We start from the raw sequence: 27556 nt of genomic DNA, 5'->3' as shown, positions 1-27556 counted from the left end.
GGGAGTTAAACAGCTTGCCAAACACAGCTCACACATAACTCCAAGCGGTGTGCTTGGGTTACAGTATCAAGGTGGAATTGGGGAAGTTCTACGCAATTACTGGGAAAGCTACTGACAGCAAAACAGCAAAGTCATTCTTAGACTTGGCTTATCCTCTTGTCTGCTGTACCCTCTCCTGTAGTTAAGCAGATAAAGTGGCCTTGCTGCTTGATTAGATGAAAGGCTGAATAACTCTTAATTGACTACCAATACATAGTTACTATAGTTACCTCTAAACAGCTAAGTATAAATCTGAGAGCTACTTTAAAGCTCAAGGGGTTTGAAATGTCTTTCCTTTTTCAGGATCTTATAAGTAGTAGGTTGGTTGAAGAGAGGAAAGTGCCTGTTTTAAAAAGTATATGAAGTTTCTTCACAGGCAACTGGGTAGGCAAGAGCTATTTTAGAAACAAAAAGTTTTGTAGGCAATGGAATATGTCTAAGACAATATTTTAAATATGCATAGAGGAATATACACACACACACTACTAGATAAGAACTTTCTTGGAAACTAGATGGTTAAAAATTTAAAAAATGATTCCTCAAAGTAGTGCATTGTTACCTAAGCCGAGTGATTCAAACCCACATCAGGCAATACTTCCTCATCGCTTGGATTTGCAAGTGAGTGGAAGGGAGTTCTGACCTTGCAATCTGTCCATTTTTGTTTCTCCTTTGTTTCTAGGACAATTAAACTTCCTATAATACACATGTACTTCTCATTTGTATTTTTCTTCAGCAGGGCTTTAGACAAAACCTGTGCAGACTGTTGCTGAAGCAACAGAATTGGTTGCAGTTCATAGATTCTTTTTTTTCCCCTTTGCATTTATGTAGCTGTAATGAGGTGTTGTCTTGGTCTCACCTCTCCTGTCCTGCAATTTATGACAATAAATTGCAAAACACTGGGTTTTTACTGTGTGGGTTGTTCTTTTAATTTATTGTGATTCTGTAGGCATAAGGAGAAATTTATCCCCATGTACAATAAAACTCTATCAAGCATATACTAGTCACAGATACATAAACTGAAATCTGAGATCTTCCCTTTTCCTTGTCCCTGCCCCCTTGTGTGTAATCTACACCATTTTCTCCTTTAACAAATGGAAACTCACTTAGGTTTGAGAACCCTATTGTAAGTTTGATACCAATACGTTTAATTGAATAAAAGCCTTCTGATAGTCTCTGGACAGTAGTGAACAGATTGTATCTTATAGATGGCATCCACTTTTACAAACTAGTTGTTATTTTGTACAATACTTTCATGTTTGGGGGGAAAAAAACATAAACAATTGGAATACGTTTTTGTTACCCTTTGGTTTTGCTCTTCTTCAGAAGAACTGGAGATAGTTGCGTTGGCTTTCTTTGTGCTGTGAAAGGTGTGATTTGCATGGGGGTAGCTGAGCCGACCGTGCAGCCCCAGGCTTTGTGCTTCATTTAAGCCAGTGAAATCCATGTTGCTGCTGAGACGAGTGGTTTTGCCTTTACCTCCAGTTCCTGCCCCGTCCCATACACCAGCTCAGTGCTGACCAGAAACCTGATGTGAGCAGGGCATTAGCACACACATGAGGCCCGCCAGCATGTGGTGGGAGTGCTGTCATTGGCATAAGGGACACGGCAGGGGCTTGGGGCTTTTGATGGGGAATGTGTTGACCCGCTGCTGTTGGTGACACTGTGATTTTGGAAGAGTGTAGGCTCACAGGAAGATGGCTCCTGAAATGCTTCTGTGGCTTGAGCTCATAGTGCAGCATGGGCTCAGCTGCTCCGTGCTGTGGGTTAAAGGAGTGTGAGTGGCTGGTGCCATTGCTTGGTGTGCAGTCTGTTCCTGGTTAGTTTGACTTTTCCCTCTATAGCTATGAGCCAGGAAGATAAATCCTTTCTCCATCTAACCTCTACTAATTGAGGATGTTACTGTTCTCCAGCTTTTTTGCTATATGTCTGCCCAGAGTTCATTAGGGAGCCCTTCAGGCCAAATTAGACATGCTAACTTAAACAGCAAAAATGATCTGGGCTAGACTGGCTGATCCATGTCCAGGCGTCCAGCAGGGATGTACCTGGGATTCCTCCTTGTGGCACAGTTGTGCTACACTTTCACTCAACTCTTTATGAAATAGGTGTCCATCCATAAACTAAACGTAGGTTACCGAAAGTAACGTAGAGATAGAGGTCCCTCAGTCTTCTTGTCTTTGAATGGTTTTGCTAGTTTAAATAAGTTATGCCTTTCAGCGTAGAAAGGTGATGCTTCATTTTTCTCCAGGAAAGGTAATCAAATTGACTGTAGCTGTTGTCTCCTCTCATTCTTGCTTTTGTGTTGTTTCCAGGGAATAATCTTCTTTGTCTGCATCAGGAGCCCTCCCTTTTTTTTTTTTTTTTTTAATATAGCACCTTTAAACCTTCTGCACAGGTATTCTCACACATAGCTATTTCTGCATCATCTGGCACTTGAAATGTTATCTTTTGTGCCTGTGAACTTCCTGAAAACTTATTTGGAAATGGTTTGGTTTTGTTTTGGTTTTTTTTACTGAAGATAATACCATTTTGTCTAGAAAACATTAAACAAAGAAATTGAAATGCTAAAATATGTGTGTATGTTTGTCTTTCTCTTGTGTGTAAATTGATCACCTATTTTTTTACTTCATTAATAACTGTTGATTTCTCACAGTAATGCAGATATAAGGAAGCAGACGTCAAGGGAAGAGACTTAATCACACAATAATCAGAGCTGGAATTTTAAATAGGACACATCATTAGCATGTTAATGAATTTTCTCACTTTGTGCCAGCTGCCCAAGTATAAAAGATATTGCAGATGTAGTGCAAAAATCGGTCTTGGCTTACTGTGCTGAGAGTTGTCAGTGCTCCCTGTAAAGGAGACTTGACAAAAATCCCTTCATATTTTTAGAGATGCTCAAGAATATGTTTTTCCCATTTGATAATAGAAACATTGACAAGTAATGCTTTTTATTAGCATTTTAGGATGAATAGTACTGATTTGTCCTTTAGACAGTAAATTTCTTCTGAGGGCATTGGAACACTTCTGTAAGGGAACAACTGTTGTTGCCATAGGAAAGCCAGGGATACAGAGGTCACATAATTTTACCTGAAATAGTGATGAAACAAGAGTTTGCTGATTTGGTCTAGCATCAATCACGATTGAATGAATCACTTGCAACAAACAGATTTGAAATCAAGTGTTACTCTGTGCGAGCTTTACGTTCTTCTAAGCTGAAGGTATTTCTGTAGTCTAAGACATAAGGGTTCTGGGAAAATAGCTGAAAGTCTTGTGCTTTACTGCTGAGCAGATCTGCCTTGTAAAGTCAGAAGGTTCTGTTATGGTAAGGAAGAGAACTGCTTTGCAGCCCAAAACAACCAAACCTGTGTTCCAGACAAGCGAAGCTTAATTACTTGCCTGTCTGCCAAACTGCTGGATTGTGCTTATAAATCCTGGCTTGGGTTGATTGGCATCTGTGACCCAGGGCTGGAAATGAAACCTACCCTCTTGTCTCTGTTTCCTCATTACCAGTATTGACGGGCAGGTTTTCCTGTCTTATTTGCTGAATTCCTTTTCTGGCTGCACTCAGCCATTTTCTGCCCCTATTACACTTTTGGGAAAGCATCTCCTGGTAAATAATGTATGTATGCACAAAACTAGGGGGGGCTGTATTTTCATGATCTAATTGGTAGGTTGTGCTTGCCAAGTGATCTTAAGTAGAATTTCTGTACTGAATTAATTTCTAAAGAAAACATAAAATAAAGGCTATCATGCACATCAAAGTAGCTTTTTAACCCTTTTTTTAAAAAAAAAAAAACCACAACAAAACCCCCCTATTGTTTGGAGGCTGATATTTCAGTCTCTACTGCTCAACTCTAATTGACATCGTTGAATTTTATTGTCTTAGGAATTGCTTGTGTAAGTCCTAAAACTCTTACCAGCCTGCTTGTAGAGTGAAGCTTTCTGAAATTTGAACAGATATATTTATTAAATAATGAATTAGATGTTACAGAGGGATTTCTTAGGAAGCTGGAATTTTCCTTCACACTTAGCTTTTCTTTCTCTTGTTCAATGCACATATTCTGCACGCTTGCGCAGAATATCTCATAGCTTTTTGTCCTGTAACAGAACAGAAACCAATCCATTTTTTTAATTTGCTTTTAAAAAAAAATGTATGTTTTGGCTTAGCTGCTTAAGAATAAAACGTGTTCGGAATGTATTTTGAAGAATAACAAAATTTCTCCTAGTCTCTTTACAGTCATCGTTCAAAAAGCTGCATCTTTGGCCGTTATGGAGGATGCAATTAATTAGTCTAAAGCTTAATATCATGTTGGACAGAAAGCACTAGTTGTGCTGCTTAAGGTAATACTGGCTTTGCATCCTGAAATATTTATCAAAAAGAGGTTCTGTGCTTTATATACAATTGTATAGGATGTGATTTACCAAACTCTTAATGACCATTTACTACAAAGCATTTTTATTCTCTTTCAAAGACACATTTTTATTCTGACAGATTCAGCACTGAAAGTCTTACAATAGAAGCACGTGCAACGTGCTTCCCACTGTGGGAAACCTTTCTCTTCTTTTAGTTTTAAATATTTGTTTTTAATAATAGCTCTTATACAGAAGCTTCTTTATTTCCTCTTTGTAACTGATTTTTGTAATGCTTTTTGAAAATATCTAGGTATTATTAAAAAATTTATACTGCTTTTAATTATTTCAAAAAATACCAACTCAATATCTGCCTATGACATGACAAAACAGATTCCGTGTTTTGTTTTACTGATTTTTTTCAGGTGGTGGTTTTAATTTGTTTCCTCGGTGCTGTTTTTTGTGCACCAAATAGGTTTTCCGTATTGTTTTCACAGTTCATCCTGTGTTTGAGTGATTATCTTCTTCTAAACTGAGAAGCTGAACCTTTTGATAGGTTCTGTTTAAATAAATAATTAAAGGAGAACCACATAGTGTGGAACAGATGGGCTTCCATGAGAAAGAAGCTGTTCTGAGCCTCCTTGTGTGTCCACTTCTAATTTGTGCAAGGTCATTAAGTTCTGCATGTCATACCTATATGAAATGCTTGTTGTCATTCAAGTGAGTGATGAAATGGAACGGCTTATTGCTTATGTCTACGGCCATCTCTATTTAAACAGTGATCTTGTCAGATTTAGCCAGCGTTCACTCTATTTAGCTTTCACAGAAAGTATAAAACCCTCAGTGGTGGTGTGGGAATGGGACTGGCACTGCAGCTGGTAGCTTCCTTTATTCTGAGCTGACATTCAGCTGATGCTCTGAAGTAGTGCTCTGCAGCCTTCTGTCAGGCATGTAAAAGCCAGGTCAATGTAAGAAAATAAAAGGAAAAAACCAACAATAAAAGCCCCAAGAAGCTCAACCTTGCGGAGCTCCTTTTGTGTTGTCATTCCCAGATACAGCATGAGTAATTGCACTCGGCTCATCAGTATTCTCTCTGCTGTTTCATTTGAAAAATTGGTATTTCTGCATTTGCTTGGACTTGTACTGTTATGCATATTGCATGCTTGTCTGCATTTCATGGGTTGTGAGCATGATTCTCATTTTCTTGGGTCATTTTTAAAGCACTTGGGATCTTTCAGATTAAGTATGCCTATATACGTCTTTTGGTCTTATAGTTCTATAATGGTAGACACTGCATTTTGAATTGTTACCAAGCTTTGAGGATCTAATTCAGACTGATGGTTTTCATTCCATGTTGTGGTTCCACTAAATCTATGTAAAATAAGCAAAACCTTTTTTTTTAGTAACACCTCTGTTAAATAATATTTGATGGTAAGTAGTTGAGGGGTTTTTTTGTTAGGTAATTGCCTTTTTTGATAAAAAGTGTCTGTAGAATTTAGTAACATATAAAGAGCAATTTCTGCTAAGCATTTCCTATAACTAAAACGTGTAATACATTTTTATTTTAGACATCAATTTTTGTCAGGATTGAAAAGATTGGAAATTGGTCTGTTTTAGCATAGTTAAGTTTGCCATATGTCTTGAGTCACTTGTAATTGTGTTTCTTATAATGGTGATTATAAAGGTCATCTTGTCTGATGTTGTTCATTTAAATATGTAAAATACTTTATGATTTTTCACTTCGAGGATAGAGGTTTAGTTTATATAAATGCAATGGAGGTATTAAATTTAATCTGGCTATTCTGTATAATTAGATGCAAATATCTGTAATGCAGGAAATATGAAATATGTGTTCAGGCAACTTGAACTGACACAGCAGCTTGGTTCAAAGCCCACTGATATCTGTGAGTGTCTTTTGATCAGGCCATTTCTCAGTTGATGCTCAAAGGTAAGCTTCTCTTCTATCTCTTTCTTCTGAGATCTGATGGTATGAACTTTACTGAAATGTTTCATATACCTATGTAATAGACTTTCTTTGTAGACAGCAGTATGACCTAATTACACGCAGAATGATAACTCCTGAAATGACCTGGTGCTTGTTTTGCAGTCATAGAGCTGGTTATGTATGCGGTGCAAGAGATGGAGCTTGGTCTGAAGACTTATGCTGCCTTTCTTCAGGGAAAATGATGATCTCTTCTTTAACTAGGATAAGCAGTAAAAACATCAGGGTTTCCTAAGTTGTAGTGCAACAGAAATGCAGAGTGGCTGTGTTGGAATCGTGGAAGTGCAATTCAATGGTGAAGTGTTCCTGACCAGCCTTCTGCTGCGATGAGAGATGGGCAACCTCAACCCTGTCATGCAACACATGTACTTTAATGTGCTGGTGTACACACAAACCAACAAACAAGCAAGCAGGAAGTTCTGATAGTATGCCAGGCAACTCTTTCCTTTACATCTGAAATGCTATTGCCAGCTGTATACACAGTGCATTAAACTTTTTTTTGGGGGGGAGTGTGTGTAATATGAAATTATTCCTGGTTTGCCATCTCTGCTCTGCATTTCTGCATTACTCAACTTTTTAGCTCAGCTGCTTCAACTGATTGAGTTGCAACAGGATAAATATGAAGCAACACAGATGAGTGAATTTGGAATAAATTTGGAAGTCTATACCACCAATTTTAATCATTCTTCATTAGATTCTGATTCTGCAGCTGCATCTTCTGAGATACTGGGCTTAGATTGAACTTTCACAGTTGTGGGTTGTTTTTTTTTTTTTTTCAATGACTAGCTAGTTTCAGAAGGAATGAGATGCTAAGGTGACAGAAAGCTAGGATTAAAAATTAAAAAAAAAAGTGTCTTCTGCTCATCAGACATGTAACACGTTCCCATGTGCAATTCCAACTACTTTAGCACAACGCTAGCCCTGGTGACAACCAACAAACTCTCTTTAAGGTTTGCCACTTCTGGAGCTTGAGCAGATAGTACTGTCATACTACTGTACTTTCTGTTTTATTTCATTGTGAAGCTTTATTTTTTTTTCCTGATGGTGTGCAGCTGCCATTTCTAGATCTTGCGTTAAGACAATTCCAGTTTTGTAAGAAAGATAAAATTGTATGTGTCTGGAACTGCTCAGAGGCAGGCAGAAAGGTGAAACCTTTCTGAGTGTCGTGGGGTGCTCAGAAGACCAAGAAAATTGCCGACGTATGAGTTACACTTAACAGATAGGATCAAATTATTTTTCAAATAAAGATAAATGTTGCTTTCCTTGTCTCTCAGATAAGGTAACTGAGACAGTCAGGTGACTGGTATTGTGGTTCTGTTTGTTTTGCCATTTCTTATAGGTACTGCCTGTGTGCATTTGGTCAGGACCCGTTGATCCTGAAACATTAACAAGTTGGAAGTATGAAAACAGTGTTTAGCCTCTGAAAAACGTGAAGCTTTATTGGAAAAGTCAGTAAACAGTTAGCCAAGCATTCACAGGTTTCTTTATTTTAAGTTATATTAATTTCAATTTTGATTCTCAGTGTCATACAGCAGGGTTTTGCTTTGTTTTCTTGGGTTTTTTTGACATTGTTCAATTTATGTTAACATGGCATGGTATTTTCAGGTCTCAAAAACGTGCAAAGGACTCTTTGGGATGCTTTGCTTCATTTACTTTCTTTTGAAGATGCATATAGAGATGGATAGGATATTTAAGGAATAGTGTCAGTTTGTTTTCAAGTAGCACTTCAGTGAAACCAATCAGGCAGTTATCCTTCCAAAGATTCAGACTTTCTGCAGATTGAAGATAAAAATAGTACAGCATTTTACATTCAGTTAATGTTTTGGATTTTATTTAATTTTTTTAGCTGTAAGCAGGAAAATGTTGGTTTAGGTCGTCTGGGATCACAGATGTAAAATCAATATCCTAGAACAGGATTATACTGTGGCAGAACCAGAGAGTGAATATTGTTTAACTTTTTAGTTACGGGTATTTTTTCAGACTTACGTATTTTGATTCAAAATCTTAGCGCATCAATACATTTCCACCCAAAAGTTGTCATTCAGGAGTTTTGGCAGTGTTCTCGGGGTACAGTGTACGAGTCTAATTCTATGCCTGGATAAATCCATGTAATTTGTAAAGAATTATACCTCCTCACATTTATGGTAAAGTCACTTCAGTGACAATGAAAAGTCAGGTAATTTTCTGAGACGTTACCTTTCATCTTTGCTTTGATATCGACTGGCAATATTCAGATACAGCGTCTAGGGGTATGAACATCTAAGCAAAAGAAACCCCTGGGATACCATTCCATTTGGAATACAAGACACATCCCTCATGAAACACAGGGTTTGTTTCCAGTTTTTGTTCCTGTTGATTGTCAGATGCAGAGTAGTTAAATCTCTCTGCCTTGTTCTTTCTTGTTGCTGGTTTAAGGTTTTCTTTGAGGGTAATTGTAAATACAGTAATAAAGATACAAGCTAAATTAATTTTTTTGTAATTAAGATACTGTAAAATAGGGACGTTATCATCCTAAACTCACTTTTCACTTAATAATTATAAACTTAACATGAATGAAATTACTACCTGCTGTGTAATTTGTTACTTGAATCACCACAGGGTTCCAAGCATGCTGCAGACTTTGTACCCGCAGATATGCAGAAGTATAACCAAATCTGGAGTAATGGAAATTATTTATCAAAAGATGGGGTAGGTATAATATCTGATTATGACAACACAATAAAAACACTGAAATTGTAAGGCTCTGTAGAACAGCTGTTTTTTGTCACCAAAATTATTTTAATGCTGCATGCATTATCCTAAAGAAGGCTTTACAGTAGAAAACCTCTTCCAATTCACACCTTTTACCAAGATACAAAAGTGGAAATACAGAGAATTTAAATGGAAGAATGAGAGATTATTTGTTCTGACTATGATTCCTTAGAGAAAATGTGTTTACAATTCTTGCGTTTTTTCTCTAAGCTTTTTGTCTTTTTCTGTACTTCCATTAAATCCTAACTGATTACTCTGAGGCAATGGAAATCTTATTATTTAGAGCAGAGATAAGTACCTTGGATCTCCTGTTCAGCGAATGAAAGTTTTCATCCAAGAATTTTCTTCCTCCTGCTGTCCTTGGAGACACAAACTGGAGTAAAAGGCAGAAAACCAAGGAATTGCTAATGCCTGGGGTCAGGAGCTGGAACTCTGTATCCTTCAGTTCGATATCTCTTCTCACTGGAGCAGGAACAGAGAGAGTTTGCTGGTGGTTCATTTGATTTGTGTCACAGTTTTCTTGTGTGAAGAGTGGAGGTAACAACTGCTTCCGTTAAATTATGTTGTGAGGTCTGTGGTCTGCAGGCCCAGTACTTAAGCAGAGGAGAAGGTAGTAGCGGGTTCTAGTATAAGACCAGGGATTTTTGTCACCTGTAATTGCGCAGAATCTGTGGTCCATGTGCAGTAAGTGCTAGCAATTAGTATTATTTCTGATTACCTACCAGATTTCAACTGATAGGGCTGAGATCATGTAAGAAATACATCAAACTGGATATTTGAGAGACTACTGGTTTTTTGTTGTTGTGTTTGAACCCTGGTTTACTTCTTTATACCATTTATAGTAGAATATAATTAAAACTTTGAATCATGCTAACTGAAATGAAGATTCAGTCGTCATATTTGCAAAAGACACGTTTGATTTGATGTGCATGTTGAAGGCTTGGGTAAAGATAAACAGGCAGTGTTTGCCAAGCTGCATAAGATTAAACAGTTCATTACCTGTTGGAATTATCAGCTGGAAGACACATTGCGTGATTTGGACTACAACCTTTATATGCTTTTGGCTGGATTATACCTCTTATCTGGTGAGGTGCATTGAAATATAATTAACAATGTGAGCTGGAAATGACAGACTGAAACTATGCGTATTTTTGTGCAGATAAACAATCCTCTATCTAGATCAGAAGTCATAGTAACATTTTTCTCTACTGATTTTTTTTCCAGTTTCTGTATTCTAAAACATTGTACAGAGAAAAATTATCTGTGCTCCATGCCAGAGAAAAACAAATGCCATGTCGCCTGTGGGCTTGACTTTAAGAACCTTTGGAAAATGTTAAATCCTGCAGAAAAGAGAGGGGGAATTGCCAATCTCTTGTATTCTTGATTTTTTGAACGTTTTGTTTGAGAGAAAATTTTGAAAATACACGGCCATAGTAATTCTGATCCATTGGTATCAGTAAGAGATTTGCCTCCAGTTTCAGTGGAGTTTGGGGTTGCAGCTCTGGCATTCTGTTATATTGAAACCGCAGCATCCGTTCTGATCTGAGCTGCTTGGATGCAGGTCCTCTTACTTTGATGGAAGTGCTATCCATATAAGAAAGAGCAGAATTTGGTCAGAAGTTTTTAGCTAGAAAATCCTTCAATTTTATCATGAAGTGATACATTTTGCAGTTGGTAGACCTCTCCTGTTAAAGAAGAAACAGATATTTTATTTTGTAGTTTTTAAGCTAAAAGCTAATTACTTTGAATTTAGTTCAGTGAACTTGCAGCCCGTTGACTTCTGCAATGAATTTTTTATTTTAGGACAGTGTTTCTCTGTAGTAGGAGAAAAGTAATTTTCTTTGCAAGTCAGAGCATTTGCAATGTGGCATTTCCAACAGAATCACCTATAGCATTCATTCTTGTTACTGCAGTGTAAAAGAATGACCTGAATAAAATGTGTTGCTCCTGTATTTTCAGGTTTCCAGTATGCAGTCTTGTGGGTATGTAAATATTCTTCCTAATTCTCATCTAGTGATCAAAATAAAAATTAGCGCAACCCAGCAGAAAAATGTGAAATCCTGGTATGAAGTTTATTCCTCCTATTCAGTACCTGTGAAAAGAGCTGTGTAACTACCGGTGTGATGTACCATCATTCATCAGCTCATGAAGTGATCAGCCATGTTCTCAGATGGCAGGATATTATTGCAGGGGAGAGATGTCGTTTAAATAAGCCTTAGACACAGGCTGAACTATCCAACGTTGCATTGTCCTTTTTAGCACCTTAGATGGAATTACAAAGGCATGGGTGTGAAAATTTGTAAGCTTAGCTCTTTTTTTCTCTATGTGCTTTCTGTTTACGTACCTAAATTCTGACAGCTTCAGGAAAACTTAAAAATAACAAAACTCTACAGTGGGACACAACTGTTCCTGCAACTTTCTACTGCTAAACGTACCTTTTGACAGTTTCGGCAAGTACTTGGCTTAGTCTTTCACCAGCCCAAAAACACTTGGGTGGTGTGTTAGTGAAGCCTGAAGATGCTTTGTGAGAAACTGGCCAATACTCAAAAAGATATTGCCTACAACAGTAGGCAGTATGGGTTATAGACCAGAGAAAATGGAAAAATAAAGCCATGTACCTGAATAGTTTTTGCCAATGAGGCTGGGTAAAACCAGTTGCAGGTATGAGCCCTCTTTGTTCTGCCATCATAGGCAACCTGAGACAGTATTGTACCTTTGTTCAGGTAGTTAAGAGCATTCCCTATTGCCTGGAGTTTGTCTTGAGTGATGCGTGAGTGTATTTGCACTGATCACAAATTGGTTTGTACAGCAGTTAAAAGAAAAAAAGGTTGTTTGTTTTTTATCAAAAAAACTTTTTTTGCAATGTGAGTAGCTCTTTCCCCTAATGTTGACAAAAGATAGAACTTGTAATTTTTTTAATATTTCTGTTTCATATGTTTCGAAATGTCATAGATGACACGCAGTGATGGAATGAAGTCCGTACTTTCAAAGCTTGAAGACAATTTGTAGAGCAGTTGTGGGCGGTTAAAGGGTTGGGAGACAGGCCTAGTCATGGAAGGCTGAAGGTGCTTAGCGCGTCTGAACAGAAGTCTGAGATCATTTGGTGGCGGTCTGCAACTGCCTGCTCAGAGACCAGAACTTCGTAGTTGAAAGATCATTATAGCGATAGATAAAAGCAGACGTGATCACTTCTAATAGCTAGGTGACAACTTCAGATTAGAAGATGAGTCATTCAACTTCTAACTTTTGCCAGAGTTCAGCAAAGATTATTGTAAATTCCCAGTAACTTGCTTGGTTTTTTTTATATCTAGTTCCAGCTGGAATGAATTCTGGGAAGTCTTACTACCTGTGTTTTGCAGATGACCAGGATGAGTGAATGCAATCAGTGTCTGCTAGACTTGCGATCTGAAACTGTTTTTTTATCTATATAATGATAACTAGAGAACCTATTCCTATTTTGATGTATTTTTAGATGAACAAAGCCCAGTACAGAATTTTGCTAACGTTTGCTGTTAGTTTTACAATTCACTGGGTTCTGCAGTAGCTCCTCGTTCTCTTCCTTCCCCCTCTTTTCTTTCATTTTTAATTTACTAGCTCCCGATACTTTTTTTTTTTCCCCAGTCTCTTCTTGTTTTATTTTCTTATCCATCTTATACTATATGAAATGGTTTTCTTACAATTCAATAATTCATTGAAGTTCTGTTCATCTGAGCTCCTAATCAAGTGGAGCACAATTTCACACCTTTTCCAGGGCAGTGCAGAATTCACCAAGACCACTCTCTCTACCCGAGTTATTTATTCTTAAGAGAAGCTGTCATGTCCAAGTCTTCTCTGACTTAAAGTTTAATTACTCAAAGGCACAGTATGTAGGTGTTACCTCATTCTTATGCTGCTTGCGTTTTGCCTCTCATGGTGACCCGTGCTAAGGTTACTTATGTAGCGTATGAATGGATCAGTTAGGGAAATGGAGACTGCAGGAAAACACAGAACGCTCTAAAAGCATGGAGCATTTTACAAGCTGTCTGCCTGACCTTGAAAACCAATATTCGCTGGTCTAAATGGAAAAATGTATTCACAGTTTTGGAGGATGAAGTACCAGGGCACCAGGATCTCTTCCTGTGTTAGAATACTTTGTCACAGCTCTAAAATGCTGAACTGCAGCTGAGAAGCGTCAGGGTATGCATTTATTAGTTCTGCTTCTGTAGCATCCCCCTAGGTAGGGTACCAGGCATCCTTTTATGCCTTTCAAAGAAATAGAAAGAAGTAAGAAAATTTGTATCTTTTAAAATTCTCTTGGGTTTGGGGAGTTGTTTTAAAAGTTCTGAACCCCCAGAGTCTGTCATCTTTAGCATTCCTATGTTTATTTTATACCCTCTTTCTAGCATTAGGCGTCCTGTGAAGCATGTGCTTTAATACTTCTCCATCTCTGATAAATGCCATGCATCTCTATAGCAGAAAAAAGGTTTTAACCTGTAAAATCTGGGCATTAAGTTGTTTACAGCTTTTCCTTTTTTTTTCTTTATTGTTCTTCCTACTTTTGTTGTATGTTTGCTTTCATTGTAAGCCTTCATCTTCCTATGTCCAGTCAACAGGTATTTTTCCTTTATTTATCTTTTAGCTTTCCTCATCGCTGTTCAAGCCTTTTCAGAAGTCTTTATATCTGTGTATGTGCAAAATAATTTCATTTCATTTATTATGCTGTTCTCTCATATCTAATAGTTTTTTCTGGTGTAAATGGTTCTTGAAGTAAGCTGCATGGGCAGACATTGCTGCTAATTTCTATTCTGTAAATTATTTTTGTTGTTATCTTTATTTTTCCCCAGTTTAACCAAGTTTTCCACATTTGATGCTTAACGTTACTTCTTTTTAAAAAGCATGGCAGGCTGCTTCCTTGTTTCAATTCACATGTAGCAAACCTGAGTTACAGAAAGATTCTTCATTCTACTAGCATGATTTGTGGACTTGGTAGTTAGATGGCTCCTCTTAAAATTGCCAGTACTTGCTAGCACAAGATACAGCAACGTATCTGAAATTCTCAAAGGAGAAGGAGACCCATCTCTGTTTAGTTAAGTATTGCCAGGTCCTTTTCACATCCCAGAACAGGTGGGTGCTGTGATGAAGTGCCTTTGCTCAAAATACTGCTCCCCCTTGCCATTAGGTGGTCTGTTCTTGTTAATGATAACCAGGTTAGAGACAACACTGTGCAGCTCTCAGGTAGACATACGCTGTTGTACAGTTTCCTTACCACAAACATGCTATTTTTCTTACCCTACCCATTATCCCTGTTCAATGTGGTGCTTAAAGGGTTAGAGGACGGGTAACCCTGGCTTAGTTGTGCCATCGCACATCGCCAATGTGTGCTTCCTTCAGCAGTGCTTTCCAGGTTCCCATCTGTTCTTTCAGTTCCCTGTTAGAAAAAGAACTGTGCTGAGCTGTGATGAAGTACTAAGCTCTCAGGAAGAGTGTGATGATCCCACAGAGCAGTATTTCTCCTATGTTAAGCATCAGGGAGCTCAAGATGACTTGGCTTTGGAATTATTATTTCTTTCTTTCTGTCTTTATTTCCTCCGTGGTGTTTTGCTACTGAACAGTAGAACTGGTGATAAACCTGTATACCCAAGATATTTCTGGAAATTAAATTAGCTGTAAAGTTTAGAAAGGCAAAAAGATTAATTTCTGGAAACAACCTACCTAAAATAATTGTTTAATGAAGAATTCTGCTTCAGTACATAGAGTATTCTTCAAGGAATAGCTTGAGTCTTGAGTATTGTGAGCTTTTAATGTTATAAAATAAATAAAAAGCATAGTAATAGAGTTGCTGTCCAAGAATAACTCTGTAATAAGAGGGTAGGAAAAGTTATCTGACTGTCTAACAGTCAAAGGTCACTAGCGCTGGCAAAACTCATTTAGCTTTTGTTCCCCATTCCCACTATAAGTGGTTGCTTTCTTCACACATTATTTTGTTATTTTGGCACACTATGTGTGAGTGACAGCAAGCTCTTTAACTCTTCTCATCTTCAGCAACCACCCCCCGCCTCTGTGAAATGACAGTCTCTGTAGGTTTTGATAAGGCATTCTTTAAAGGAGAGCTTAATCTGCCGTCATTTATTTTATTAGGTTGAAATATGTTCTTGCTGCCCCCTTCACTGAGAGTTACTGCTTCAACAATCACAGGCAAATCTGATTTACTATAAAGAGTTATAGCAGCAGAGTAGATATGTGGGCTGTAAATTGGTTGGAAAACGGGAGCAATTTGCTAGCAGAGAGAAAGTAACATTAAGTTAAACTGCTGTAGCATGCACTGGAGTCTTGTATCGTCAGCTATGCCATCTTAAGTATTACGAGAAGCCGTATGCCAGTCCTTGTTTTGCCACTTTGTGCCTGTGTTATCAGAGAGCATGGAGAAGGCACTTCCCTGCCTGGCAGGGTATGGTACTGGCTCAGCTCAGTTGTGAGTTGGTAGTAAATCAGCTGCAATGAAGAAGAAAAAGGCAAGGGGCGGTTCTTCCGTTGTCCTGAGGGGGCAGCTGTGATTTGGATACTGCAAATAATTTATTTTTCGTTTTGTCTAATGAACTGGAAAATTGAGGTGGGGGGGGAGCTTCAATGGAAGTATTTAAGCGGGGGCAGGGAGGAGGCACGAAAACTGAGGCTACATTTGAAGAGAAGGTACTGTAGACTGGAAGCAGCTCTCGATTTAGTAATGCATGAAATGATTCCTTCAGCCAAAAGCAAAGCTTAAGTCTCCTCTCCTTGCAAACCTCCAGAATCAGGAGAATTTAATTATTTTTTGCCCCCTTAAAGAATAGGTAAGAGATCAGTGGCCCAGTTGTTAGGGCTGTCATAGTGTACAGTGACTGGATTCAGTTTTTTCTGTGTCTAGGATGTGAATCCATCTCTCTGGCTCCCCTGACCCGCAGGATAGGGGCAAGGCTTGGAGAGGGGGTGGTGGATGCCTAGTAATTAAACGTGCTCTGGAGGAGGGACTGTGCTATTGCCTCTGTGTGCTGACTGCCATACTGGACCCTTCTCCTTTTAGGGGTTATAAAACTCATCCTGCTTTAATATTAGTTGCTTTTCCTAGTGCAAACTGTCTCTGGAGCCATGGAAAGTTGTAATTATGCAATTTGTATGATTTATTGCTTGCACTCAACAGTCACTCTGCACTGCTGTTTCCATTACTCCTGAATTGGATCCTTGTAAAAGTTTGATGTTCTTACAAATATCGCATAAATATAATTACAGGTAGCGTAACATTATCGGCCAGTCTCATTTGGGAAAGAATTAATTTCAATAGAAGTATTTTCAAGAATGATTTAATTTAGAGAGAAGCCTTATGCTCGCTGAGTTTTGTTTGGCGCGTGGGCTAAAGGGTCACTATTTTCGTACCCGAGAGATGCCTTACTGTGGGGTTTGGCACTGTGAGGCAAGCTCTGTACTAATTAAGGCAGCAAATGTCAAATTTTACATTAAAAAAAACAAAAAAGGAAGAAGCTTTTTAACGTTATGCATTTATCCACATATAATACCCTTTTGCTGCCTCCCGAATGTTCCTTTTGACCTTGGTGAAAGGCTGTAATTAATCTGCAATTAAAGTAATGATAGCCTTCCCGAGGCCGGCAGCCCCCTCCGCCGCCCCGGCAGCCGCGAGGGGGCGGTGCTGCCGCGGGAGAGGCGCCGCGGCCGCCAGTGGGCTGCGGGGGGGGACGGGGGGGTGGTGGAGACCCCTCTCTCCCACCGGAGACCCTTCCACAGCAGCGTCCCGCCGAATCCTGCCCTCGGCTTCGCATCAGCGGCCTCCCGCCCCGCAAAAGGCAGGCTGGAATAAGATAAATCGGCAGGGCCGCGGTATTTCTTGATAGCCGGGCATCCTCTTAAAACCTGATTTAAGATTGCTCTTCTTGGGTTTGAATTGCATTTTGCTCTGTCTGGGTTCTTCTTGAATGCACACCTTGCTGTAATATTCCAGATGGCTGTCATCTCAACAATAGATAAGAATTAAGAATGGTAATCGGGGATATTTTATTTAAATCCACTTCTTTATCTTTCATTACTTATTCACATCCTATTATACCCTGGTGCTGTATTTAAAACACTTGAGGATTTAACGAGGGGAAAAATAACCGTTTAAAATTAGGATATTATGTCAGCACCTTTCCCAATGGTAAATTTTTAAAGCAATAGTGCAGTATGGAAGAGCTGATCTGTTTCACGTGGAGGAGGTTGCCTCACAAACTCAAAATTTTGTTCAAGTTGCGCTTAGAGGCAAAGAGTTAATTCTGAAAGAGGAAGAAACCAACTTATGTAATTGAGTGGGAGTGTGTCAGAAACAGGTATGTGCACAGACCTCGTCTGTGCTGCTAAACTGATAGGACTGAGCTGAACCTTAATCATGCCAATAATAGACTCTCTTAAAATTATCATAGGAGCACAGAGGGAGGATGCCACACATGTATTTCATGCTACTTCTGCTGCTGCATAATGGAATAATGGTAATTCTGCATTTCCTATATACCTATTCAAAAACAGAGTACTGAGAAGTGTGAGGCATTTTTTTCTTTCAGATACTGAATGGAAAAGCGCATGGTACAGGCTGTGTAATAGGTAGAACTGGTGAGAAGACTTTTTTGTAAAAACTTTTCTAAGTTTTTTGATTTGTGGGAGCATCACAGAATGTTTTGCTGAGACTTCTGACTAAAACTTCCTCAAGCAAAGGATGAAAAACAGATGGTAAATATAGTGGATGGGAAATGGGATGTCCATGTACAGGTCCATATGTGGCTTGATTCAGATTGATCTTGGATAATGATTTCTTCACAGAATGAGGTGGTGGAGGAATAGAGAAGTCATGCTGAGCCTGTAGTCCTCCTTGTCTCTGCACCAGATTTCCTGGGGTGGATGGATCCAGCTTCTCACTTATAAACAGACACTTTGAGAGAATTAATATTTCTTGAGATAGTGACCATATGAGTCTGGATGTTGTCTGACCTAACCTCAAAATACAAGAATGCTGCTTTGTAACCGAATTATTATCCCTAGTCAGTGATGGTGAAGCTGCAACATGTAATGAAGTAAAACTTTACAATGTCTGTCTAGTAATGAGTGATTGAGCTGCATAAAGTGCTTTTTCATAGAGGACGAATCTCCTCAAATGTCAGTACAGGAAAGAAATAAGCGGCTGCATTGACACTGCTGTAGATTTGTTTCTGTGTAGCCACCGTATGCATAAAATTAGCCTTCTGCCCATGATAATTTTTAGTGACAGGGGTGGAAGCACCATTTTCCTTTGTTGCTTCTGGGATTTGAGCTTGCTAAGAAAGCTTATTTGGATCGTAACAACTGTGCTTGCTTTCAGAAGGACAGCTGAATGTGCTTCAAGTAATTGCTAACGAGAAGTAGGCCCTTCTATGTCTTGATTTACATCTCCAGGGTGGATCCACTCATGGCAGATCTCAGACTTGTTGGTAGTCTAGATAAAATGAGTTGGTTGCTGACCACTTTACTACAGCTACAGGTCAACCTGTCCTGGTATTTTATCCCTTGATGGGAATTGCACATGAGAACCAGCACTGTGTAAAAGCGTGGTACTTGAATTCTCTCTTAGGCTTGTTCCCTGAAAGTCAGAATTTAGGTTCGTTGGAGTAGTGAAATGGAATCAGGGGGATGATGTGAGTCCTAATGCTCATGTTGTGGTGTATATGTGCATTGACTTTAGAGTCTCAGATTTAATATCTTTGTTAATCCATTAAGATGACATGTGTTGTTAATGATTTTAATAGCCCTCAAGTGTCTGCCTGTTGACTACTTGCCTTGATACAAACTTTTGATGTTAGAATCTGTGTTATAAATGCAATTCCGGTTTTCATGAGTGTTGTTGCTTATCTGTGTCTTGATATGCACATGCAGCATACCATGCTGATACAGTGTCAGAATTACTGTGTCGGTAAAAGCTAATGTATTATCCATCAGTCTGAACTAAACTCAGTGACGGTGTGCTAGGATGAAAAAATATCTGGATCTTATCAACAGGGAACCTAAAAATATCAGTAATTTGCCAAACATATAAAAGGTGTGTTGGGAAAAACCTTCCTTTTCAATACAGATATTTGCTTGTAGAAGACATAGCAGCTGATTGTTGCTGATAAATCCAGTGTAGCATGTTCTTAGGAAGGCAGTGGATACATAGAAGGAAACATCCCGTAACAAAAATATGGACTCTTTGTACTTAGCATGCACTACCTGCATGTTTTTGGAACTCAACTAATTGTAGGATGCGCATGTGTAGCTAAAAGCCTCATCAGACTGATTGAAACATTTATAAAACACGCCTGATCAATGGAGTGAAGACAATGTAAAACATGTTTTAGGGGGAGATATTATTATCTGCGAGAATCAATACAAATGTTGCAGGCGAATTAGTGTTTCAGAATAGTATTTGTTATGTTGAGTTATGCAGCCATTTCAGTGCTAGTGTATAGCCATTTGTTTGGCAATAAGAGGAAAATGTGAGTTTCATAGTTGACCTTACTGAGATGTTGGTTTCTTTCTCCTTTTATTTTTTTGAGTTCACTTTAATTCTATTGTATGGAAGATGGAAAAACCTGCCATTGGACTTGCAGTTGAATTGCATTGCTCTCTGGACTTGTCCCTTGTTTTTCTTTGGAGAAGAACACCTGGTATAAGACGAAACGTGGAGAGTTCTAAGGAAGGCAGGTTTCTGAACCCCTTTCGTGCACAATTAAAATGACAACTAAGGAAAGAATGAGAATAGCTCTTTAAAGTTAAGTCGTCATCACCCAACTGCCCTGGAAATATTGTGTAACAATTTCAAAATGGTGGGCAGGATCTAGAGCCTCTGTGTTTTTTGAACTCAAAGCCTCTTGCAGTCAGCAATTTCTCTTTCTTGGGTATTTAAGTCTCTTCTTTATAAAGGACTTCTCATCAAAACTTTTTTTTTCTCTTCAGTTTTTAGTATGGCTCTTTGTCTTCCATCCATAAGGTTATCTAGGTGGAAAGAAATTAATTTAGATGATTGCCCTTCAAAGGGCGCTGTAAGTATACTGATTTGATGTGTGTGCATACATGCAGTTAATCTGGCATATCCAAAATGCCTACCCTGCCATGTCCTAGTGTCTCCAGTTCATGCTACGATGGACAAGAGTAGGAATATCAAGCCAAATTTGTGTTGTTATGTGTGGCTACTGGAAAACATACATCCACATCCCTGCCTGTATCCGTGCAAGTAGTTTTGTCTGTTCAGGGTGCAATTACTGATGCAGCAATAACATGCTGGGTGTTTTTCAGAACCTAATTCTATGGATTTGGCTATAGAAACAGATTTTGCTGTTTCTAACTTGCCTTTCCTAAGGGAAACGGGCACTTCAGCAGGAGGTGCTGTAGTGTGCTTATGGACCCATGATAAACAGCAAGATTTCTACCCAGATCATAAACCCCAGGATTTGTCCTTCTGTATCTCAATTTTGGATGTTATGCTGTGAGCACAGCTGAAAACAAATTGTGAAGATCAGTTTAGGAAAAAAATCAACCCTCAATTACAGTGTGACCACCTGAAACACTTGGCTATGGATTTGTTTGGAGATGACGGGAACTTCTAGTGTCAGGGTGAAATGAAGGTGCTGGGTGCGAATGGGATAGAAATGTTAGAAGGTAATACAAAAAGATGTTGGTAGTCTCCTGTGAAAACCCTTAGAAAGCAGGTCACTGTGTTACAGTCCTGGTTTCAGCTGGGTTTGATTTCTCAGGACCATGATGCAAAGCAAAGTTCCCATGGAAGCCGCTGTGAAGACAGCGCGCTTTCTTAGTTTGCTCAAGTGGTTAGTTTTGTGTAAAAATTTATAAAAGTCATTACGAGAGTTCTATTACTGCTTTTGCTGTCAGATATGGATGAGATTAAAGCTGTGAAACTGTTTACAGATATCTCTGGAATTTAGAATATAATTAAACTTCTTCTCTTGAAAGATTTTATGACAAAAATGCTTTTTGGGAGGAGTTTATGGAGTGTCCAGAGCTTATTCCTGATAACCGATGTGTCTTATAAACTGTCTTAGCATGTAATGTAATACGTGCCTACAAGACATTAAATTGTAAAGTTATAGTCAAGTAAAAAATGATTGTTTGATCTTCACGATTAGTGTGAAGGGCTGCAAACTCTTGTGGAAAATGCTTATTAGTATTCATTGGTTTTGCCCAGAGGACTCCGTAGAAACACTAAGTAATTTTTGGTTTTTTGTCATTTTAATCATGAAGGCGGTGTGGTAGCTCAGAACTTGGAAGGGATAAATTTTGTGCGGAGGGTCTCTGGGGCTGTCAAAACAGTAGTGTTAGTCGGGGTTTTGCAGGCACTGCATGGGGCTCATTGGTTTCCTTTTGTCTCTGAATTGTCTTCTAGTTTTTGCAAGAACGTGTATGTGCTAACAGCAGAGCAGATAGCACATCTTTCTTCCATGCTGCTGGTCACTGCATCCTTTTTACCACAAGTAGGTTTTGGTTTAGATTCCCTCCTGAGTAAAACTGAGTTCATGTTAAATGCAGCTATTGCATATTGGTTTTCAGACGGTTCCAGTGTGGCGGGAGCAGGGCTTTCCTTTGAGCTCCGAACCAGAGAGCCCCAAGCAATGTTCAGTTTCCTTGTTTAATTCTAAAAGGTCATGAATTGAAAGCAACAAAATAATATTGGCCTTTAAACGGACAACTTTTCAGTTGTATGTTGTCTGTAGTATCTAATACCTTATGTGATTGCTGCCACTTCTCTTTTCCTTCCCTGCATTTTTGTTGTCCCTTCTTTCCCCTGATAATCAAACTCATTCAGACACTGCTGATCCTCTTTGGGTCTTTAACAGATTTCTAAGGAAAGAAACAAAAAAAATTGCATTGGGCGTCTTGCAAGGATAGGCTTTCCAATGCAATCCCGATCTTGGATTTGTTTGATGGGATTTGTTGCAGTTATGCTTTTACTTGTTGCTGTGGTAGCAGTATGCTAAAAGTTTTTTGTTTCAGTGCAATTGGCATATATTCAAGGCAACCTGAAAAAGTATTTTTAAAAAGCTAGGAAAAGAAATCCTGTCCCCCCTCTCCTCCCCAAACCTCCCGAAAGATAACAGCAGTGTAGGTAAATATTTAAAATAATACTGTAAGGGTGGCTTTAAATTTCCTTGTTAGTTTAAATTATTTAGAAGATCAGCTACTCTGTAGCTTTCTGAGTGGCTGTTACCACAAATGTCTAATTTAGTTGCAGGACAACATGAAAAGGTTCAATTAGGTTTGACAAAACTGAACGTAAGGTTAGAAGTTGTTCATCTTCAGCAGGGTTTCTAATTTTTCTGGCAGCCACATAACCACTGTAGATGAAATTTCTAGCTGATATAGGACAAATACTATTAAAAATCTTAAAATTACTTGAGATGACAAAAATTCTCCTATCCTTCTTTATTTACAGCTTGTTTCTCACCAGTATTACAAAATCTGTCATTGTGGTTGGTTTTGCCCCTGACTTTTAGGAGTGTATATCTGCCTACAAGTGCCACTTGTCAGCTGCTGTGGTGAAGCTGTCAGCAAGCTGGGGATAGTATCGTGTGTCTTGAGAGTCTCCCTTTGCTTGGCCTGTCCAATGGAGTATGTTATCCCAACTGCTGAAGTCCCATTGACTTGGACTAGAATTTAGGCTGTTTAATGACATAAGTGATTAGAAAAATAAGATCTACATCTCATTTTCTATATATTGCTTCCAATATCTTTTCAGGCTTTTTTTTTTTTAAATCTTGGATCGTTAATTGTTTAATGAAAAGTGAGTAAAAAATGTATTTTTCCATCTCAGTAAAGGCTTGCAAAATTTTATTTTAACAGTGTAGTTCTCATACTAAATGAAAATTTGACAGGAAAAATAAATTTCTGTGAACAGAAAAATTCCCAAGTTCTCCATCAAAACCTGGGATTCATTTGGAGTGTTAAGGATTACGAAGAGCCAGAGAAATGCAATTTTCTAAATATGTATTTTAAATTCTTCTAGCTAATGTTATCCTTGGAAAGAGAAGCTACGGTGCAAATGTTTCTGAAGATAGCAACTCTGTAAATGCACACGGCGTTTAAAGGCTGTGGCAAGCGTGGTAGGAGTGTTCATCTCCCTCACTGCACTACTTTAATGTAAATTACTTTTACGAATATCCATTTTGTGTACAGGGAACAGTACACAACAGATGCTTCATACGCTTAACTAGGATCATTTAAAAAACAAAGTGTCTCTGCAAAACCTGTCCCTTCCTTGGCCATCCGTATTGCATTTGTCACTGGCATTGCTTCTCAGAAGAAAGTTCATCTAAAAGCAGCACAGGCAGCATCTCTGCACAAAACCAAACGTTCAGGATGACAGAGAGTAGAATTGTTAGTGGTACATGATTCCAAGCTGGAGTTTATAACCATGAGGAGTCTGTAATATATTAATATGTGAATGAAATATTAAATTTTAAAAGGAGTAGCTTGTCAGAGGAGTATCCAGGTGTGCCATGCAGGCTGCCAGCAATAACTTGCTGCCACTGATCTTATAAGTAGTCTGTGGCTTGTTATGTTTTAATTCAGAACACCTTAAAGGGCAACATTACAATATATAACTACGTATGTCCCTATATGCTCTTTCAAAAATTATCTTTGGCAGATACTGAAATGGAGAGCAGACTTGTTGGCTCCTCAGACAGGGCTTGCTTCTGCAAGAGTTTCGCGTGAGCCAAAGTAGTGTCAATAAATAGCATGAGCTCTGGATGAAACGTTTGCTTAGGAAATAGAGAAGTACACCGATACGGTTAGTTTTAAATGTACCCCCAGTGATGACTTGTTGTTATTTGAGAAGTGATGCCTGACTGTGCTTTTAAAGATGGTATCACAATTCATACAAATTGTATGTTTCTTTGAAGAGAGTCCTTCCTCACAAGTGCTAAATTCTAGTTTCGATATTTAATTTATTTTCTTCCTTTTCTAAATAATTTGTATCCACTTTGTCACTGCTTCCTCCCAATTTCCATACCTATGCAAATGGTAGATTTTTTTGAGTGTTCTGATGCATTTTCTGTGTTTATAAAGTTCTTCCTGAGAGAAGTAGGAGTTATTCTTCTACTGGAATGTATGTGAAGCCTCCCAGCTCCGTTACTAATGTAAGCGTTTATCCCTTGAAAAAAACATTGCACAGTGTGTGCTAGCACAGACTTCTTCCCTCCCTTGGAACTGGCTATTATTTGTTGAGCGCTGTCAACACACTCGGTGCTGTGTAATATAAAGAAAGAGGAGGATGGGATTTCTGCCCCAAAGGGTTTGCAGTCTGTTAGATGCACAAAACAGATTAGATAATGCTAAATATGGCAGCGGTCAGATGCACAGATTAGTCTGAAAATGCCACAGATCTTTTTAATATAACTTCCTCCTTTGATGGATGTAGTCTATGCTTTAATGAAAGTACAAAAATACTCTTGGCTTCCCCGAAGACTTTACAAAAAGCTACATCTGAATAACTGACAGGTAGGATCTATCACGCCAAGCTTAAGCTTATTGCTAAGCCAAAATATCTGATAAAGATGGTTTGCCTACTGGCAAAGAATTAATTGGATTTCATACTTTGAGTCCTTTTTTTCGCTCCATCATTATTATCATGGAGTTACAGGAGGTAGAAATACAAAAGACCTATTAAGTCATCCAGGCGATAGACTTCTCAAAGCCTGCCTTCTATTACCCTTCTTTTTTTCTTGAGAGTCAGACCTTTCTTAATTTCATCTTGTTATTCCTAATTGTATCTAGTTTTTGCCAGCCTAAATAATTAATTTTCCTTATTGGCATACGTATTCTTCAAATATTTACAGGCTGTTACTGTATCCCCCAGAAAGTTGTTCCTTAGCCAACCTTTATGCAGTTAACTTTTAATGTCTTGATGTAATCAATCTCTTCAATCTCCACTTATCATTTTTCTTGCTTCTCTAATAGCTCTCTCTAATGTTGTTATCTTTCTGGTAATGAGGTGTCCAGCGCTGAATGCAATATTTCATATGTGCCTGTGCCAGAGCTCTGCGGACGGGGGGGCTTTCACCCCTCTGCTCCGGGAATTGTTGCATCTGCGAATGTGGACAAAACCCCTTGAGCTTTATTGTGCTATATTGTGTAGCAAACAGGAGACCAATTGATTCAGGTGGCAAAGGCTTTGTATCATTTCAGGTGATAAAGCGATACTATGTATGGTTTTCCATGCAAGTGTGAGTGGGATCCATCTAGATTTTTATCTCTGCAGGAGTGAGCTATACTCACAGAAAAGATTTGTTTCTTTCATCCCCTCTTTATAACGCAGACAGCTTAAAAGCCAAACAGGCAAGTGAGGTTAAAATAACGCGGAGGTGATTGGCAGTGCCCTGCTGCTGATCTTTCCTTTGAACATCTGCTGGCGCCCTCGGGGGGGTGGTGGTTGGGATAGGAGTGCTTTCTGCTGACTCATTATGGTTTATTAACACCAAATTGAATATATTGGCAGCGGAGATGTCCCTGGGGAAGCGGCAGCTAGAAGAACTGGTGCTCTGTAGGTGTGCCTTATTTGCTTGTGATTAAAAATAAATAAATCCTCACACTGGAAAGTGTGGGGGTGGGTTGCAATCAGGATGTAAGGCCTTGGGAAGGATAAAGGAAGAGTGCTCTTGCAGTAAGTCCTCATTATTTTGAGGTGCCTTGAGGGAATTGCAGCTGTGGTTCATATCCTCCACGTAGCAGAAGATACAGGGTGATGGTGAGGGAGAAGAGGCCGGGGAGGTGCAGCCTGTCCTGGTGTCATGCTCCTGGCCTGTGGCCCCCACAGCCAGCCCCGTGCCCCCAGCAAATAAATCGGGGTGGATTTAGAACCGAAGGTGAAAACAAATGGTCTGAAATTGGGTTTGATATTATTATGAAGCAGTAAAGACCTTGCTATGGCATGTTAAATACACTCTTCATATTTAGCTTCTCATGCACAGAAGTTAAAATTTTAACAGGAAAGTGCAACTGGTGCTGATGGAAAGGGAGTTTTGACCCCAAGCACCTGGGATCCCGGTTTGTTTGAAACAGTGAACTTTTGACAGCACCTTATCTTTCTTGCCTCTCCTGCAGGAGTTGCGAGATCATTTTCTCAATCAGTTTATTTGACTGATTCAGTTTAGCAGATGGTTTATTGAACACCAAGGAACTGACTGAGTTAAACTAGTTAACAAACTTGGTTTTCTTCTTCCAATTTGGAAATAAAAGCTATGTGTGGACACGCAGGGCTGCAATCTTGGAAGGATTTGGTGCCCCGAACTGGCTGTGTCTACTCCCTAATTTGAGGCAATGTTTCCTTCTGATCAATTTTAAATACAATTTTGGATTTCATGTGTACACAAGTCATTGAAAGTATTTAGTGAATCAACACCATTTTGCAGCGTCCTTTTATGCCTTTTAAAAAGGACTCACTTTTCATTTAAGCTGAGTTTGGTATAAATATATTAAAATCACTGTGGAACTTAGCTTATTATTTTCTAATAAAATTAATATGAAGTTAAGAAATATAAAGATACAGCTCTGGTAGGTTATAACTGTTTAAATAGTGTTTATGTTGTGTGCTTTCGGAACATACAGTATGTATTCTGACATAGAGCATGATTTGGTTGTGGATGAACATGCTTTAACGATTGCTATCTGAAAAGAAGCAGGTCTTTTGAAGATCAGCTAAAAAGTAGAAGCGTGGGTTAAGACTGATTTAAAGCCAGGCTTTGTTCTGTTTATAATCCAAGATTAACACTGTCCCAGAGAACAACGTGGTAGTTTTGCTTACTCTCCAGTTGCGTATTTGATGCAGCGGGATTTGTAACTTTGGTCCCTGCGTTCCTGTGCCAGGCCTGTCGTCTTGGGTGACGGGCAGGAGAAATTGTTCTTGTACCACTTGCTTCAGCACATCAGTGTTGGTAGAGAGTGTGTCTGACCAGTCCCCTCACTGGTAAACCATGCTCCTTGCTAGCACCGCTTTGGGGTAGTTTGTTCCCAGTGCCTGGTTTAGTATCCTGGTATCTGGGATAGTTGTTCTTCAGTGTTTAGTACTCTCCCTGGAGTACCTAGTTGGAGGCAGACCCTGGTTTTCAGCAGGAGGCATGGTAGAAGGCTCCCAGTGTTTTATTTCCCCTAATTTGGAGCAAAGCTGGATCTCCTGATAATACAAAAGGAAATTAAGCCTCCCAGCTGTACCTAGTTCTTTTTTTGTTGTAGGTGATCATAATATGACACAGATGAGTGGGCTTGTATTGTTCCAAACCTTGTGGCATGTTGAGGACAACAGAGAGGAACAAAGGGCAAAATCACTTGCCTCATTACAGTCTAAAGTTTTAATTTATTTCTTAGCTTTTCAGTCAGTCTAGCATATACAGAATA

The 27556-nt window shown here is 38.9% G+C and overlaps 1 protein-coding gene across 10 annotated transcripts in view; it reads left to right on the top strand.

The window, feature by feature from the left end:
- The window catches only part of DISC1 (DISC1 scaffold protein), a 215866-nt gene that overhangs the window by 108790 nt on the left and 79520 nt on the right, over window positions 1–27556 (top strand). Inside the window, exons 10-11 of one of the 10 annotated variants that reach the window (XR_008465229.1) lie at window positions 6225–6337; window positions 8990–17634. The exons of 7 other annotated variants lie outside the window; for them this stretch is intronic. Coding sequence is in view for 2 of the 3 variants with exons in the window: in XM_054194045.1 (XP_054050020.1) it covers window positions 6225–6328 (104 nt within the window). In the remaining variant the exon portion in view is untranslated. Of the gene's footprint in view, window positions 1–6224; window positions 8444–8989; window positions 18615–27556 lie in introns of those variants that run through there. 2 more of the 10 variants (XM_054194045.1, XM_054194044.1) reach the window with 2 other exon arrangements.

Source organism: Rissa tridactyla, chromosome 3 (genome assembly GCF_028500815.1).
Source record: "Rissa tridactyla isolate bRisTri1 chromosome 3, bRisTri1.patW.cur.20221130, whole genome shotgun sequence".
Classification (NCBI taxonomy): Eukaryota; Metazoa; Chordata; class Aves; order Charadriiformes; family Laridae; genus Rissa; species Rissa tridactyla.
The sequence above is the reverse complement of the archived record's forward strand: the minus strand, read 5'-3'. Positions and strand labels throughout refer to the sequence as shown.